This window comes from Lepidochelys kempii, chromosome 3, assembly GCF_965140265.1.
Source record: "Lepidochelys kempii isolate rLepKem1 chromosome 3, rLepKem1.hap2, whole genome shotgun sequence".
In the NCBI taxonomy this organism is placed as follows: Eukaryota; Metazoa; Chordata; order Testudines; family Cheloniidae; genus Lepidochelys; species Lepidochelys kempii.
The window spans coordinates 84,977,598-84,992,527 of NC_133258.1; the positions used below are offsets into that span (position 1 = coordinate 84,977,598).

At 38.2% G+C, this 14,930-nt stretch overlaps 1 protein-coding gene across 1 annotated transcript in view; it reads right to left on the reverse strand.

Moving 5' to 3' along the window:
- The window catches only part of CDK19 (cyclin dependent kinase 19), a 220,455-nt gene that overhangs the window by 170,568 nt on the left and 34,957 nt on the right, over positions 1-14,930 (reverse strand). The window contains 1 exon segment of the mRNA XM_073337045.1: positions 13,565-13,626. Within this exon segment, the coding sequence (XP_073193146.1) occupies positions 13,565-13,626 (62 nt within the window).

Here is a 14,930-nt window from a genome sequence, read left to right on the forward strand (position 1 = left end):
ATCAAAACTAAAAAACTGAAAATTGTAATAAGAAAAAGTTGTCAATCTGTACATATCTACATCTCTTGAAACCATAAAACATTTGCAAGGATCTCTATAAAGAAACTCCAGGGGCACTTTTCCCAGACCTCAACAGACTATCAAACAAAAATATATACACACAAACACATGGTATTGGCAAGATTCTCTTAGGAAGATCTAGCAACCATCAAATGGCTCAAATCCAAATAAAATTGGAATAGTCTACTTCTAACCTTAAAACTTTTTATGTTTTGAACATTTAATATATCACCAAAAATATATCAAATTCACAATGAGGGTTCTTAAAAGACAGTTTTCCTTATTATACTGCAACAGATCCAGCAAAGTCTTTGCTGGGTCCTCATCACTGACAGTTTCAAACTTCATGTGCTCTGTATGGTTCAGTGCACCCGGCAGTGCAAAGTCCTAGAATCTGAGATGTTCCCACTAAATAGGCTATCATGCATTTAAACAACCACCATACAGTATACTTAATCAAAGGGTTGGCTAAGAAGAAATAGGGAAAACCCAGAAGGTTACCATCTCACCAAGTCTCACTCATGCTCCAACTTAACCTCCATATTGTCTGTAGTTAAGGTTACAATTAGCTTCCATAATACTGCTTGTTTTTGCAATCCTATACCTTTGGATACAAAATTTGTTTGGCTTGAAAGTTGTCAGATTTATTCTTAAGAAAAAGGAGAATCTGAAAACTTGCACTGATTGGAAATTGAGTTTTGTCTAACTTGGTTTCACCCTAACTCAAAAGTGGATTATTATTACTCCTCCTCCAAACTAACCCTCTTGTTACATCTACAAACTTGTGTGCTAGTGAGGTTTGAAAATACATTGTAACAAAGCCAAAATTCTTGATTTTTGTGGTGGGCAATTCAGGGGCAATCCTGCTCTATTTATTTCAACAAGAGAGTTTGGTTTTGGTTGGTTGGTTTTTTTTACCATTGCCTTCAGCAGAAGTAAGGTTAAGCATCTTAATATGCATATGCCCTCTATTAGCAGCTTAGAAATAACAGAAGATCCTTCTATAAATTAAAGCTAACACTTTCCTTTAGTTTAAGCAGTAAAGGCCCAGTCCAATAGTTTTTGCAACAATTGGACTGGGGTTCTAATTGAGTTTATTATGGAAACATAGCAGCTTCTTCATATGAGGCCTGTAATTATGGTTCCATTCTAAGGGAGATAAAAAAAAATCAGCCTTATAACTGCAAAAAACCTTCATTCTTTCTGAAGTTTAAAGTTGACTTACCAAGAACTAGAATATATTTTTGACATATAAATACTTTGAGATTACCAACTTCAGATGGGGGGCGGGAGGGCAGCAAAGTGTATGTTTATGTCCCCTAAATCGAATGAAAGACTACAAAGTTTGAAAACATGGGTAACTTTTGACTTGGGACTTGTGTAAGAGGCAGTTTTCAAAGGCAGGAATTAAAAATGTTTAAGAAATTGCCATTATTGAAAACAAGACCGGATTTTCTGTCAGTAAAGCTGACTGCAACAGTCAACTATGCTTAACCCCTAATCATGCTAGATGTTCCCCGAAGAACAAAAGAATGGCCATACTGGGTCAGACCAATGGTCCATCTAGCCCAGTATCCTGTGTTCTGACAGTGGTCAATGCCAGGTGCCCCAGATGGAATGAACAGAACAGGTAATCATCAAGTGATCCATCCCCTGTCGTCCATTCCCAGCTTCTGGCAAACAGAGGCTAGGGACACCGTCCCTGCCTATCCTGGCTAATAGCCATTAATGAACCTATCCTCTGTGAACTTACCTAGTTCTTTTTTGAACCCTGTTATAGTCTTTGATTTCACAACATCCTCTGGCAAGGAGTTCCACGGGTTGACTGTGCGTTGTGGAAAAAATACTTCCTTATTTACTTTCTCCACACCAGTCATGATTTTATAGACCTCTATCATATCCCCCCTTAGTCGTCTCTTTTCCAAGCTGAAAAATCCTAGTCTTATTAATCTCTCCTCATATGGCAGCCGTTCCATAGCCCTAATAATTTCTGTTGCCAGCTACTGAGACTATTTCAGAACTGGACAAGGCTACTTTTAAGAAGAGTGAAAAGAAATTCCAGAATCTACTGAAGTAACTGACTCCATCTGTGTGTCCCCCACCCACCCAAAAAAACAAACAAACAAACAGAAAACAGTCCCTTACCCAAGGGGGAATGTACACAGGTCCATTTTTCAGATGAGGTAGCTGAGGAACTGAATTTAAGTAGATTGTCAGAAGTTACATTGACAGAGCAAGAAGGGATTCCTTACTTTAGCGGTGGTAGATTTGTACTTTATTGCATACAAATTGCTTTGGAAAAAGAATAGGACTTGTGGCACCTTAGAGACTAACAAATTTATTTGAGCACAAGATGCATCCGATGAAGTGAGCTGTAGCTCACGAAAGCTTATGCTCAAATAAATTTGTTAGTCTCTAAGGTGCCACAAGTCCTCCCATTCTTTTTGCAAATACAGACTAACACGGCTGCTACTCCGAAACCTGTCAAATTGCTTTGGATATCAGTACTTAGTCAAGCCAAATGTAAAACAAGGTTAATAATAAATGCTTACCCATCTTTCTGAGCTACCTTGATAACTACAGATGAACTCTATGTGAAATGCAAAGCATTAACGCCTTTTTCAGATAGGGTAACTGAAGCCCAGACACATGAAGCTTGAGAGGCACTGTCTGTATCAAAGACCAGAGCTTTAGCCTTGATCAGTGATCAGAAACTTACATTTGCCATGATTTTAAGCAACTTTTTCCAGCATTTAAGAGTGAAGGTAGGCTGTATTACTTAGCTACCTTGTTAGGTGTACCTTGTTAGGCAAGAGACAAAGGTCTGTCCACAGGATTCATTATTAGCTTGTCCTGAAATGCTCACTTTTCTGTTTTAATAATCTGGTAGCCCATCCAGCTATTGAAAATGTTAGGACTGTCAAGAGATTTAAAAAAATAATCGCAATTAATCGCGTGATTAAAAAAATTAATTGTGATTAATCGCGCTGTTAAACAATAATATAATAATATTTATATAAATATTTTTGATCTTTTCCACATTTTCAAATATATTAATTTCAATTACAACACAGAATACCAAGTGTACAGTGATCACTTTATATTTATTTTTATTATAAATACTTGCCCTGTAAAAAATTTTCAATTCACTAAATACAAGTACTGTAGTGCAATCTCTTTATTATGAAAGTTGAACTTACAAATGTAGAGTTATGTACAAAAAAAACTGCATTCAAAAATAAAACAATTTAAAACTTTAGAGCCTACAAGTCCACTCAGTCTTACTTTTTGTTCAGCCAATCGCTCAGACAAACAAGTTTGTTTACATTTGCTGGAGATAATGCTGACGGCTTCTTGTTTACGTCACCTGAAAGTGAGAACAGGTGTTTGCATGGCACTGTTGTAGCCGGCATCACAAGATATTTACATGCCAGATGTGATAAAGATTCATATGTCCCTTCATGCTTCAACCACCATTCCAGTGGACATGCATCCATGCTGATGACGGGTTCTGCTCAATAACAATCCAAAGCAATGCAGACCAATGCAAGTTCATTTTCATTATCTGAGTCAGATCCCACCAGCAGAAGGTTGATTTTCTTTTCTGGGGGTTCGGATTCTGTAGTTTCTGCATCGGAGTGTTGCTCTTTTAAGACTTCTGAAAGCTTGATCCACACCCTGTCCCGATCAGCTTTTGGAAGGCACTTCAGATTCTTAAACTTTGGGTAGAGTGCTGTAGCTATCTTGAGAAATCTCACATTGGTACCTTCTTTGCGTTCTGTCAAATCTGCTGTGAGTGTTCTTAAAACGAAAACATGCTGGGTCATCATCCGAGACTGCTATAACATGAAATACATGGCAGAATGCAGGAATAACAGAGCAGGAGACATACAATTCTCCCCCAAGGAGTTCAGTCACAAATTTAATTAACGCATTATTTTCTTAACAAGCATCATCAGCATGGAAGCATATCCTCCAGAATGGGGGCCAAAGCATGAAGGGGCATACAAATGTTTAGCATATCTGGCATGTAAATACCTTACAGTGCCGGCTATAAAAGGGCCATTTGAACGCTGTTCTCACTTTCAGGTGACATTGTAAATGAGAAGTGGGCAAGCATTATCGCCCATAATTGTAAACAATTTGTTTGTCTTAGTGATTGGCTGAACAAGAAGTAAGACTGAGTGGACTTGTAGGCTCTAAAGTTTTATATTGTTTTGTTTTTGAGTAAAGTTATGTAACACAAAAACCCTACATTTGTAAGTTGCACTTCCATGATAAAGAGATTGCACTACAGTACTTGTATGAGGTGAACTGAAAAATACTATTTCTTTTATAATTTTTACAGTGCAAATATTTGTAATAAAAATAATATAAAGTGAGCACTGTACACTTTGTATTATTTGTTGTAAATGAAATCAATATATTTGAAAATGTAGAAAAACATCCAAAATATTTAATAAATTTCAATTTGTGTTCTATTGTTTAACAGTATGATTAAAACTGCAATTATATCACGATTAATTTTTTTAATCACAATTAATTTTTCTGAGTTAATTGCGTGAGTAAACTGTGATTAAATCGACAGCCCTAAAAATTTTAAAAACTATCTTCATAGATTCCTAGAAATGTAGGACTGGAAGGAACCTCAACAGATCATCTAATCCAGTCCCCTGCATTGAGGCAGGACTAACTATTATCTCTAGACCATCCCTGATAGGTGTTTGTCTAACCTGTTCTTAAAAACCTCCAAGGTAATTTGTTCCAGTGTTTAACTACCCTGACTAAAGTTAGGAAGTTCTTCCTAATGTCTAACCCAGGGGTTCCCAAAATTCATTGTACCCCAACCCTCTTCTGACAACAAAAATTACTACACGATTCCAGGATGGGGGACCGAAACCTGAGCCCACCCAAACACTGCTGCCCTGGGTCGGGGGACCAAAGCCGGAGCCGTACTGCCCCGGGTGGGGGGGACAAAGTCGAATCCCCAGGGCTTCAGCCCGAGGCAGAGGGCTTGTAACCCAAGTGCCACCATCCTGGGGGCTTCAGCTTCAGCCCCGGGCCCCACAAGTTTAACACCATCCCTGGCCACCCCATTAAAATGGGGTCCCAACCCACAGTTTGAGAACCTCTAGTCTAACCTAAATCTCTCTCAGTGGTTAAGGAGAACAATTTATTACCCTCCTCTTTATAACAACCTTTTATGTGCTTGAAGACTGTTACCATGCCTCCTCCCCATCTACGTACACAATAGAAAAAAAGTTCTTAAAATTTAAATTCCAAAACTCAAAAACTTGTTTACAAAACCCAGTAACTAAGAAGAAAGGAAATAGCTAATTAAGGACATAATAAACCTTACTCTGCCCATATAGCAGACATTCTTATCAAATATTAAGAAATGTATACTGTGACACTGCACTCCATATGTTTATGGAAATATGTTAACAAGTGGAAATACGATGTAACTGGAATATGCTTTATGCAAAAGGTCTCTTGTGAGGTATCATTACAAAGTGTATAATCTGAGTGTGTTCATCCTATTTGTATGAATGTATCATTCTTGTATTTGAAATCAGAAATATGAAATATAATTCTGAGGTCCTATTGTAGTTATGCAAAGTGTGGGCCATTAATGGTGGCTTAGAATCTTGATGGTTCCCATTAACTAGGACAATTGGACAAAGGGAGCTGCAGTCATAAGAAATCCCCTAATTACCACCTGAGCTGAAACTAACAAGAACAGTACCGGGGGAAAGGATTGGGCCCGGACTAGGAAGGAGTCTAGTCTGTGAAAGAAGCTTATTGGAACATCTCTGAGGGTGAGATTTTACCTGTATTCAGTTTCTTAAATGTATTAGGCATAGACTTGTGTGATTTGTTTTGTTTTGCTTGGTGACTTACTTTGTTCTGTCTGTTATTACTTGGAACCACTTAAATCCTACTTTTTATTCTTAATAAAATCACTTTTGTTTATTATTGAACCCAGAGTAAGTGATTAATACCTGGGCGAGCAAACAGCCATGCACATCTCTCTATCAGTGTTATAGAGGGCGGACAATTTATGAGTTTACCCTATATAAGCTTTATACAGAGTAAAACGGATTTATTTGGGGTTTGGATCCCATTGGGAGCTTGGTGTCTAGGTGCTGGAGACAGGAGTACCTGCTGAGTGGTTTTCAGTTAAAGCCTGCAGCTTTGGGGACATGGTTCAGACCCTGAGTCTGTGTTGCAGCAGGCTTGCATGTCTGGCTCAACAAGACAGGGTTCTGGAGTCCCAAGCTGACAGGGAAAACGAGCTCAGAGGTAGTTTCAGCACATCAGGTGACAGTCCCAAGGGGATCTGTGACCGAACCCTCTCATATACATCACCGCAATCTTAACTCACACAAAATACTATTTTCAGTCATTTCAAAATATAAACAACTTTTCTTAAGAAAAATTACATATGTACACATTAATGCTAAATTCTTCAGCCTGAAATGCAAATCCATATTAAAAGTTTTATCACAGATTAGTTTTACACTTCTCCTATTTTACACACATTATCAAGAAACAGCTGTTTTGAGTACTTCACCAAAAAACTACTGTCAACTGATAAATATATTTTAGCTCCTACTACACCTCTACCCCAACATAACACTGTCCTCGGGAGCCAAAAAAATCTTACCGCGTTACATCTAACTTGCTTTGATCCACCAGAGTGCAGCCCCGCTGCCCCGGAGCACCGCTTTACTGCGTTATATCCGAATTCTTGTTATATCAAGTCGCATTATATAGGGGTAGAGGTGTATTTCCCATGTACCAGTATACTTTCAGATAAAAGCCATTTAAAAACCCCAACATTGCATGAGTCAGTTAAGGCTGTTGCACTGTGATGAAACACATAGTTCTGAATACTTGATAAGAAATCTTATATTGCCCATGCAAACATTCTTATGTCCTTAGGTAGCCATTTCCACGCTTTTAAATGTTGAGGTTCGATAAAAGAAAAGAGTATGTAAACTCACTGCCTGATCTTTAGTGACCTAAACTTTTAAGCAACTTTAAAAAAAAAAAAATTGAACATGTGATGCTACAGTATACACACAAGAAAGTTCTAGTGAACTATGTAATAAGCTTAAGAGACAAGTATATTGGTATCCCTGTAGGAATAGCACAGTATAAATATCCACAATAGTGTTGTGAGATCTATATAAGAGGAAGAATACAAGTACAGTTTTCATTGAAAGAGAGGTGCAAGAATTGTCTTTATAATGCACTCCACAGATCTGAAGAGTCATGCAAGAGGCCCTTATTCTGTAGTTCTGCAGTTTTGGGGCAATCCAAAAGACGGTAACTTATTCATATACAGACCTTTGACCATTAACAACAAATCAGATAAGAGTTGTTTTTACTAACAGACAAGTTTCTCCCTTAGCTGGTTACAGCACAAGTAATACTATCCAATGATCTTCCAAAAACAAAGCATTGTTTTAAAGTGTCTGCTGTTGCAGCTACTAGATATTTACATTTATGAAGTTTTTAAATTATCATATTCAAGACTATGGGTATTATTAAGGGACTATTCTGGTTCCAGAAGTGTTATCAACCTTGTTATTTTATGAAAAATAAAAGCATTATAACAAGCTGAACTATATGAGACTTGTATCCTGGCTTGAAAGTTTCCTGGCTCCAGACTTTGCAAACTATCATGAGGAACATCCAGATGCAAAAGCTTTCAATCCTAGCACGTGATAGATAGGAGGCTCTTTCTATTGTAAAATGCCACACCACGTGCAGTGTATGAGGTGATCTCTCAGCTTGAACAGTTTCTCTCCATCACTAGGCAAAACCTAGTTCTGTAAGTCTTCAAGGTTAATATTTCTTAATTTGTACAGTGGAAGGAAAAACTGGTTTATTTCCAAATAAAGTACTCCTTGCAGAAAAACAAAACGCAACTTTATGTTTGCTTCCTGTTGCCATTTTCACTTTGCATTTTCCTCACAAAAGTCCAAAAATAAGTCTATTTTCAAAATGTTCATCTCAGAAGAACTTAAGGCTTAAAATCCTTAACACATTTCAGAGGATTTTAGTACTAAGCCTCACAATACTCGAAGAATTAGAAAGCATATTACAGATAAGTTGACAGAGACCTAGAAGAGACCTGCCCAAGACCATGGTGTCTGTAACAGAACTCAGGAAGACTTGACAATTAGTCCATTGTTGTAATCTCTGATACTACTTTATCTATACTATTCAGAATATGTTTCAGATATATCATAATGGTCTCAGTTTGAATTCAAGTATGCTTAATTTGGATATCATTAAATACAGTTTGGCCTGTATAACAAGATCACGATTAAATATCTACATCAAGGGACTGCTCTAGAGGATTGTTCTCCCAGTGCAAGTTCTAACAGTCACTGTTCACTAGCTAGAACATGGCTCTCAAACTTATTTGATCAAACACCCTTTCTTTGTGTCTGTAATAGTTTATGCCCCCTCCCCAGCCACACAAGTAATATAATCGCCCAGCTCTGAAGGCAGAGCAGAGATCAGCGGCTGCTGGCCAGGCTCCCAGCTCTGAAGGCAGCACCACCTGAAGGCAGCAGCAGAGAAGTATGGGTGACAATGCCATACCATGCCACACTTATTTCTCTGCTGCTGCTGGCAGTGGTGCTGCCTTCAGAGCTGGGCGCCTGGCCAGCAGATAACGCTCTCTGTCTGCCCAGTTCTGAAGGCAGAGCGACTTCTTCCCCACCACCACCACCAGAATACATTCCACAGTGACCCCTAGTTTGAGAACATCTGAGCTAGAGAATATGGAAGTGACTGCATGGCATAACTAAAGGTTATGCTGTGCATCTATCACCACTCTATCTGTGTGTACAATAAAAAAAATTGTAAGCCCATCATTATAATTTAAAAGATCTCCAACTCACTTCTAAACAAAAACCACAAAGCTGAAATAATGGTTTTGTACGTTAGACCAGGATGGATGGGACGCTAGAGTCCAGGGTCCTTCAATGAGAATACTATATTACCAGTACCGTGACTTTTACATCTACCAATTGTTTGCCTCGACATCACAAGCTACTCTCAACTACAGATGCAAAGCATAAGCAGAAATGTGATCACCAAGATATTTAGAACATAAATTATAAACCCCTTTTTATTTTTTTTTAATAGATCAAAACCGAGACTCTGGACTGCATCCAGAAATGAACTGGAAACCCAGCGCAATCTTTGGAGCACAAGTATAATATGCTTCGTGAGTGAAACACTGCTAAACAAGTAGCCACATTGGACACTAGCTAAAGTTTCAAAGTAGCTCTCAAGTATATCCCAAGGAAGAGCACATAGTCATAGCCCCATATGGAAATAATAAGCACAAATAATGGTGGGGAGATGTGCGTCTGATTGGGAAGCAGGATGCAATCTTTCCAATGAAAGATAAAAGTTCTCGTTTTCAGCTACTGTTTGGACAGACAAAAGCAGCCCTTGATCCAACAAGACTCCTAGATTTCAAACTTGAGTATCAAAAGGCAAAAAAAGGCATATATTCAGTCTCTCTGTATTTTCCCAAAACTGAATTAAGTCTTACCCAAGAAGTGCATCAGCTAGTTAGCTCTTATCCACGCTTACACTTTCACGATTACCCAGGGGTACAGGGTGAATCACTACTGCCAACTTACAGCAAGAAGTTGTCTGTGCCCACTCGCCCAAGGCTATCAGCGGCTGGCAATACAAACATCTCATTCTGGGCTCCACAGGCTAGCAATGTTCACACCTCAGCCCTCAGGCTCCCTAAGTGAATCCATGGGGCAGAGCAGACAACCTGTGGCTAAATCTATGGAGATAATTAGCCTCCCAAGTTCTGCTTTAGGCCCAGGTCCCTCCTACCAATCTGTACACCCCTCTTCATTACACTCAAGTGCCCAGTCCCTCAACTTCTGGACACCTACAATGCACAAGGATTCACTGCCTCTGTGGAAGCAGTGCCCTCAGTTCACTAGCTTCACCTCCGTTCAGCACTCTCCATAGCACACAGCATTTAGTCACATATGTAGCAAAACCAAACAGAAGTTTATTTGATAAGGCTTAAGATAAAGATTCAATCAAAAGCAAGTATAAGGATTGGAAACATATGGTGACAGATAAAAGAAAAAAAATAAAACACCATCCAGAGCCTATACTTATTAACAAGGTTCCTTTCCTAACTAATAAGCTATCTCTGACCCAACTGTCAATCTGTATAGTGCTTTTCCAGTAAACAGCTGGAATGCAGTTTTCATGAGACACTCACACTGTCAGAGTGTCACCACTGTAATGGATACTACCGTATGCCCTTTTTTCTCCTTTTATACAGTTCCAGACCTTTTTTTCTCTCTTCAATGACCAAGATGTTTCATTAACTTTAGTTTGCCCCAATGGTCCACCTAGTCAAGGTCTTTTTTTCTGGGGCTCTGTTGTGCTTTGTAAAGGCCCAAGCCTGCACCTCGTCTAACTTATAAACACTTAGCAAGGCTGGGTCCAACAATGTCAATTGTTCTCATTCTTGATTGAGTTGGCTCTGAGAAAAGCTTGCGTCAACTGAAATTTCACTTCTAGCAGCTTTGGAACATAAAATATTTTCCATACATACATCCCACAACAACCATGACAACCAGCGGGTTCTTAGCTTTTGGCAGAGACCACATGCAGCCCCCTTAAATGAAATATCATGAAGACAGTGATCACAGGGGAAACACCTGTCTAGGCAAGTCCCTGGATATAGACTCATAACTATGTACCCACCAGTGGTATATTGCCAACATTAGGTCACACAACCCCCCAGTATTGCAGACATTGTAAAATAAGGTTTTCCCCAACTGTCTCTACAACTACTGATGGTTGTTATCTCCCAGTGCCAAATATTTTCACAGTCACAGTGCCAACTGAATGATACCCAATTTCCTATTCTTGTCTCCAAATGGAATGCCTGAAGAAGGCAAGTCTTTCCTTTGTTCACTTATCTCAGAAATTCCTTATTTGTTATGTTGGGAATTGTAAGTAAAGAAGGCAGAAGTTCAGCTACTTAGGTAGTGGCTTTGATAAAGTTGCACTCTACCTTCTTACCACAATCCAATCCATAGTACTGACATACCTAACCCTAGTTCTTCAAACTTCAAAATTGTTTCCAGATAAAAATTTAAGCAGGAAGACAAGCAGGCAATGCATGCCTAAGCAATCATAACACTTCAAGAGATGTTAAATGCATGAGTCCATAGATTAAAAATACTATTCATATGCAAAGTATAAAATATCAGGTGCAGAAGAAAATTTGAAACATCTCAAAATGAAGCTAAGTGCAACAAATTCAGAAAAGTAGAGAAAAAGGAAAGCAAATGGAGAAAAGAAAATTTTTATAAACGTAAGGAAAGAATTCAGAAGAAAAATGACAAGATACTTGAAAAAAAACTATGACCACAAGACCTCATTACTACTAGTAGGAGTGAAAGTTGTTTTATTTGGGGGTGGGGGGTAGTTAAACAATATTTTCGTACTGGATGTGATGGAATGGAGTGGTGAAAAGTTTACAATTTCGTTAAATGATTAAAGAGAATCAATTCTAACCATCTATTAACATATGAAAATGTAAACAACAAATATAGAGAATTACCTAAGGTAGCGAGGTGTAACCTGAATGAGATAAAACAGGAAGAAAATGTAATCTATTAAAGCCAACGCTTTGAAAATCTGATCTCAGACTGTTAAATAACCACTTCAGTGAAGTGGCAGAAGACTCCAACCTCACTTGAGACATTTTAAACAAGACTGGACAAAAATTTAGGAGCAAATTTTGATGTCAAAACACAGGCAGACTATCTGGCTTGTATGTTAACTCGTTATTTGAAGGCTGGGGAAGGGAAGAATTCTCCCCATGTGAAGAGTGGCAGAACAGCATCAACAGAATTACCTAACAGTTCCTAGTGTGGGGTCAGTGTTTCAGAAGTAAGTGTACGAAGAAGAAAGGCTGATGGATCCATGAAGTCACATGTTCTGACCTGGCTCCCAATCTTCCCCTGTAGGGTCATGTAGAAAGAGCCCTGCTGTGAAGAGCCCTAGGCTCCATAGCATACAGGGAGTACCCATGCATTGCCTCACAGCATTCTGCCCTTGAATTCCCCCACACTGGCACCATTCCAGTTCCACTACGAGCATGAGCTGGCACACCTGTGGAGGTGATGGTGGGATTTATCACTAATGGAATATACTACCTATGCAGAACATACTTAAGATTTTATTAAACTATTTGCTTCAACACATGCCTTTGAAGTATATTAGCCTTTAAAAATCTAAAAATTAGAAAAAGAAAAGTGGAAGACATGCCAGAAAGTTATTTTCCATGGTTTAAGAAAATATTGAAGCAAATCTGACACAACCAGAACACCACTCAGATGACAAGAGTGGTATCCATTTTAGGAGAGATCTTATTCACTTTATACATTGATGATCTGGAAAAAAGTGTGCAACATTTACTTTCAATATAAAATTGAAGACAAAACAAAGGCAGAGGACAATAGAATTTATAACAATTTGGAGATCATAGTGGCTTGCAAATTAGAGAAATTAAACACTATGTTTTGCTTTCTGGGACCTTCAGAACATTAAGATGGATCTCTCATCAGGAGATCCTAATGACCAATTTTTAAACAAAGCTCTGCTTTAAAGGACTGCAGCCTAGAATTATTCTTCCCAAGGGTACAAACACCCATTTAATCACTTACCACTCAGAGCTATATCTACTGAGACAAAGATCATTTTTCTTTTAATATAGAAAGTGAATAATCTGTGCCTTTCATGTACAGTAATTACAGCTTTGGATCAGCTACTTCCATCTTTCCTTGACAATGACAGCCAAGACCCAAATGAGGTGATGGCAGCCTCACCAGAAAAGAAAGTCACGCAAGAGGACTCAAGCTCTGGCCAGAAATGTACTAAGGTATTTCAGTCTGTAAGAAGCCTTGAAAATAGAGCCAGGGGTATGGAACATGACTGAAATGCAGATGGAAAGGAAATGTCAAAGCCCTCAAGATATCAAGAAGTCCACATTCAACATCGGTGAGAAAGATGATAGGTCACATCCGAAGTATTCAGCCCAATCCTGGAACAAGTGGCAGTCAACAGGAGTTTAGGCAAGCAGGAAATATCTCACAGTAAGCACAACGGACATCCTTGAAGAAGTATTATACTTAGCTCTTTGTTTCTATACTTTTAATCTTGAAAATAAGTTCTAACTGCTTCAGTTTTCAGGGAAGGAGCATTTGCAGTGCTTCATCATCCCACCTGGAACTTAATTTATGCAAATTATGCAAAATTATTATGCAAAAGTCTGGATTAGCAGAATGTCAATGTCCGATTTACATTTTTCAACATCACTGCACTTTTTGTTATATGGTTCCTTCTTTCTAATAGATCACCACACAATGCCAGGCACCCCAGCAAACATACAATGACACCAGAAGGCAGCACTCCTCTTTACCTTCTGCTGAATATTCTGCTACCTCCAAGGCAGGAAGTCCATACACGAAGCCCTTCTGGAATCTACGAACACAGCAGAAGTAAAAGGCAGAGAAGTTTATGTAGATTTAAAGGTTACACTTCTCAAAACACAACAATGCCAAATTCCTAAATGCTATGCTTAGTTTATTATTACTTTGTTTTGGGCATTTATTTATGTAAATATAGTACATTGACAAGTCTGTAAACAAAGCAATTACTAGGATTCAGCATCCAAAATGTAATCTGACTCTACATTTTGTTTTTAAAAAAATTAGAAAAGGGAAAAGTTCTCAATTCTAATTATTGTATTAGAAGTAGTATTTCTACATACGCTGCAAACAGACAATAATTTTTAAAAATTGTATATTTATTTAATCAGAGGAGCCAATCTAAACCACATGACAAATGACCGGATAGATCAAATTTTTTTTTTAAAAGTAGTCTAGTTTAATAAATGTTACACTAAAATAATAAGATACAGGAAACTTACAGGACAGCAAACTAGAAAGAAATTAGAAACAAACTTTTATTACAAGATACTATTAGAAATATAACTATAGCCTGATTTTGCCCTCCATTTGGTAAATATATTCAGCTGTGTTTTTAGAATAGACACTACGAACATAGCTGCCTTTCTCTTTATTTGTCTCTCTGTCAACCAGGGTCTATGAACTCAGAAGGATGTTTACAGCTTAAGGAATAAATCAGATTCACTACCCACTGCTGCAAAATTCATGCTTTAAAGTGCCATATTTATATGTTCTTCTACTTTGCATTTCTAGAAAACCTGCCATAAGACCTGAAAGTGTATTGCAAAAGCTAAGCATGTCTCAGAGCACCCATGATAGACAGGTATTTATCCACTTTTTACATATGGAGAAACAAAAGAGGTTAAGTGATTTAACCAAGACAACAGTGAATCCGTGTGTTCATGGTGAATATTCTGGATCTAATAAAGCCTACCCATGAGCCAGACCATAACCTGATCCAGGATGGAGACAAGCACTTTCTGAGAGAAGGTCTTTCACTGGTATTTATGCAAAAAGAACCTTGCAGGCAATGCAGGAGACATTCATGAACCTGGCCTTTTCTATTCCAGAACCATTAGTAGTAGGTTAACCTAGTTCTCTTCCTTCTCTCCAGTAACTTCTAAACTAGGAGAATCAGAGATAAATCCTAATTGATTGTAAAGGCCTCAGACTACTATACAATCAGCAATCCCAGCAAGTTTTTAGGATTTCTACTTGCTAATTAGAAAGAGTTTATTAGCTGCAGTTTTTCTAACCCTATTGTAGGACACAACAGAAAATCTCTTCTTTGGCGATTCACTCTCCTTTCCACCCAGA